Raw genomic sequence first — 3098 nt, forward strand, 5'->3', positions numbered from 1 at the left:
TCAAAATTTGTTCGTGCCTACACCGTTTTTAGGGGGTGTTTGGTTAAGAAGTCCTAGGACTTTTTCTAGTCCCAGGGACTAATCAAAAAAGACTCTCTAGTAGAGTCTTTTTCTAGTCCCTGTAGAAAAAGTCCCTCCCGTTTGGTTCCTAGGGACTTTTTAGGGACTTTTTCTAGTCTCTGGGACTAAAAAGTCCCTGAACCAAACACCCCCTTAGACCCTAGGCTCCATTATGAGGTACCAGTCGCCAGCCGATTTTTCGCGTTTTCTGGCGCGCAACGTTCATTGGCGTTCTAGAGCGGCCTCTAGAGATGCCAACCAGGCTACCACTAATTCCCCACGGATTCTTGTATGCTTCTGGGCAACCTCATAAGCCAGTTCCGTAATGATGTGCTCCATCTTACTTCCAACTACAAGTAGCATCTACCAAAACAAATGCATAATTCCATGTCAAGGTTGTGCCTTTCACCGGATCCATACCAAAAAGAAAATACGCCCTGAAAACATGCATAAACTAATAAAATTGTGTGTTTTCAATTTTTTTGTCATGGACAATATACTATGTTTACTTACAATGAATGGAACCACCGATATCCAATTGTAGACATACCATCCTACAATAACAGGCAACCATACAGTGAAGTTATGTTTTCCATAAAGCAATAAAAGGTTATTTAGTAAACTTAGCCAAAAATATATTAATACAATAATTCATGCTAAATATGTAAGTAGGGCACAACATAAAATAAATACCTTGAACATTCAACAATAGGAATATCATCAGCATAGTCCAAAGGTACCAGCTGCATCAAAAAACATGCCAGTTAATTAGTTACTTTGCATACCAATGGAAGAACATCATGCCATATATTGTGTGGTAGTAGCATTGACTATTTACCTAATACCAACAACCTTCTTGAAATCAACCTCCAATGCTCTAATCATGTAACTGTAAAAGTTGAATTTTAAGTCCCCCCTACAATGTTTCTGTGAAAAGGGGAGGAGAACATTCAAATCTCATCCACTAACAAGGCATGCTCAAAAGTTTGGAAGCAACTTCTATTTGATGACAACTATGTATGATTAATTACCATGATGAAACCAAGTCGCATTGTTGTATAGTCCTCCTCGCTGACAGATCCATAAAATTGCTTGAAGAAGGAACGCTAAAATCACATTTGATTGTCTTATACTTCAGTTATAGTCAACAACAATTGCAATATATATTTTCATTGACGCTTTAAGTTCAAGAGAAAAAAAATACCAGTCAACCAAATGTCTTCCATCTTTTTTGTCACCTTTAAAGTGGTCTTGAATAAATTTGAATTCTTGAACATGTTTGATCATTCGAGGGGCTGCAAGTTACGACAAACATTCATAAGGAAATAATATGACATAACCTTATAATGAGGAAAATCTGTGAAGGTATCACTCATCAAATTTGAAATGTGTATGTATCTTACCACTATCATCATTTCTTTGGATTTTGGTCTCCCAATTTCGCCACTTTCTCGTCTGGAAAACCAGCAACATTTTTTTTATTATAAGCATGATAGATTAAGGACTTATTAGTAGTACTACGAAACATCTATTTTGAGTTTTCTAATTGGTACCTGTGCAATTCCTAGGAGAACTGTAATAGCACTAAAAAGGAAATGAGTGACCGCCAACACGAAGATAAATATGTGTAACTGATGAATAGCTTCAGATGAAAGTATTGGAAATTTGCCCTACGTATACCAAGTAAACATATAGAATAAATCATTAGAGGAAGTTCCCCGCAAAAAAAAATCATTAGAGGAAGCGATGAAATATGGAAAGTGATTATCAAATACTACAAAATACCAAATATTTTGGTTCTCATAAAAAAATAACCAAATACTTTGAGTCGAGGAGAAGTCCACACTTAGGAAAGAAAACAGAAAACAGGAGTAGCAAAGACCAAATCAAGCACCTCCGCGGCCAATTAATTTTTCAAGTTAGTACCTTCTTGAGGCAGTATTCATCGGAGGCGCCTCCTCCAGCCAAGAGCCGCCTGGCCCCGCCCATGACACCGGTGAACACAGCATCGGCGAAGTGGTGGGTCTTGCGTGGCCAGTGCGGTGGCGGCTTGCAGGGAAGCATGTGGCGCATGGCGCTCCGGCGGACGCATACCTTCCCCAGGGGGGCCTGGAACATGTTGAGCAGCAACGATATGGACCCCAGTAGCATCAGCTCCTCCTTCACCTTCAGGAGGGCCTCGTACAGCGGCTTCTTTCGGCTCTCATGGTGGACGCACTCAAGCATGCATGTACATGCAGCAGTAGTTATCTGTACTAATACTGAAAAAACAGATTAGTGCTCTTGACAATTCACCCAGAACAAGTGGATGATATCCATCCAACTATCAGCTATTCAGAGAAAAGTAAAAGGTACAATATGGGAAGAAGCACGGAAAATGGCATGCTCTATCCTCGTACTGCTTTGGGCTGCAAGTTGCAACTCTCTTTGTTTCTTCCCATTAGTATGTACTTGAAAAGTGAGTGATGTTAATAAGATATTATGCTGATCCCATCTCAATTATTTTCTCAAATGATAAGTGTCACATGTGTGTCATGCAACACTCCGGCCTTGATGATTTTTACAACTAAAGTTGCCATCCGAAGAGAAAAAATAAACGAAAAAAAATTGAAACTTGTCATCCGAAAAGAAGTTGCCATTCTCGCGTTTTCATAAAAAATGTTCGAAGTTAACATGTGTTCATGCCACACTGTAACACTTATCAGGGTCCGTTTTCTTATGTAACTTTATAGTTACTACTGGACTATGGTACATAAAGTTTTCTTTTGCGAGAAAACTTCCAATCTATTTATCTTCAGTCATGACGGTTCAACGAACACCACAAATAATAGAAGTTACATTCAGATCTGTAGACCACCCAGCATCGACTACAACAACTGATGCGAGCCGAAGGCGTGCCGCCATCATCGCCCCTCGTTCACCGGAGCTGGACAAAACTTGTTGTAGTAGACAGTCAGAAAGCCGTCATGCCAAGGCTATATAGGACCAACAGAGCAGAACAACAACCGCCGCTGATAAAGAGTAGCGTAGATCGAAAT

At 39.8% G+C, this 3098-nt stretch overlaps 1 protein-coding gene across 1 annotated transcript; it reads right to left on the bottom strand.

Moving 5' to 3' along the window:
* Nucleotides 1-327: 327 nt before the first annotated feature.
* LOC119342705 (MLO-like protein 1) lies at nt 328-2286 on the bottom strand (the record flags this gene model as incomplete). The annotated part of the gene is made up of 9 exons (XM_037614130.1): nt 1987-2286; nt 1614-1730; nt 1464-1515; nt 1273-1355; nt 1092-1166; nt 899-987; nt 754-803; nt 574-614; nt 328-423 (listed from the first exon to the last, which is right to left on the bottom strand). Coding segments are annotated over exons 1-9 (903 nt in total), but the record flags the coding sequence as incomplete, so codon positions are not given.
* Nucleotides 2287-3098: the final 812 nt, after the last annotated feature.

This window comes from Triticum dicoccoides, unplaced genomic scaffold (assembly GCF_002162155.2).
Source record: "Triticum dicoccoides isolate Atlit2015 ecotype Zavitan unplaced genomic scaffold, WEW_v2.0 scaffold1026, whole genome shotgun sequence".
Taxonomy (NCBI): Eukaryota; Viridiplantae; Streptophyta; class Magnoliopsida; order Poales; family Poaceae; genus Triticum; species Triticum dicoccoides.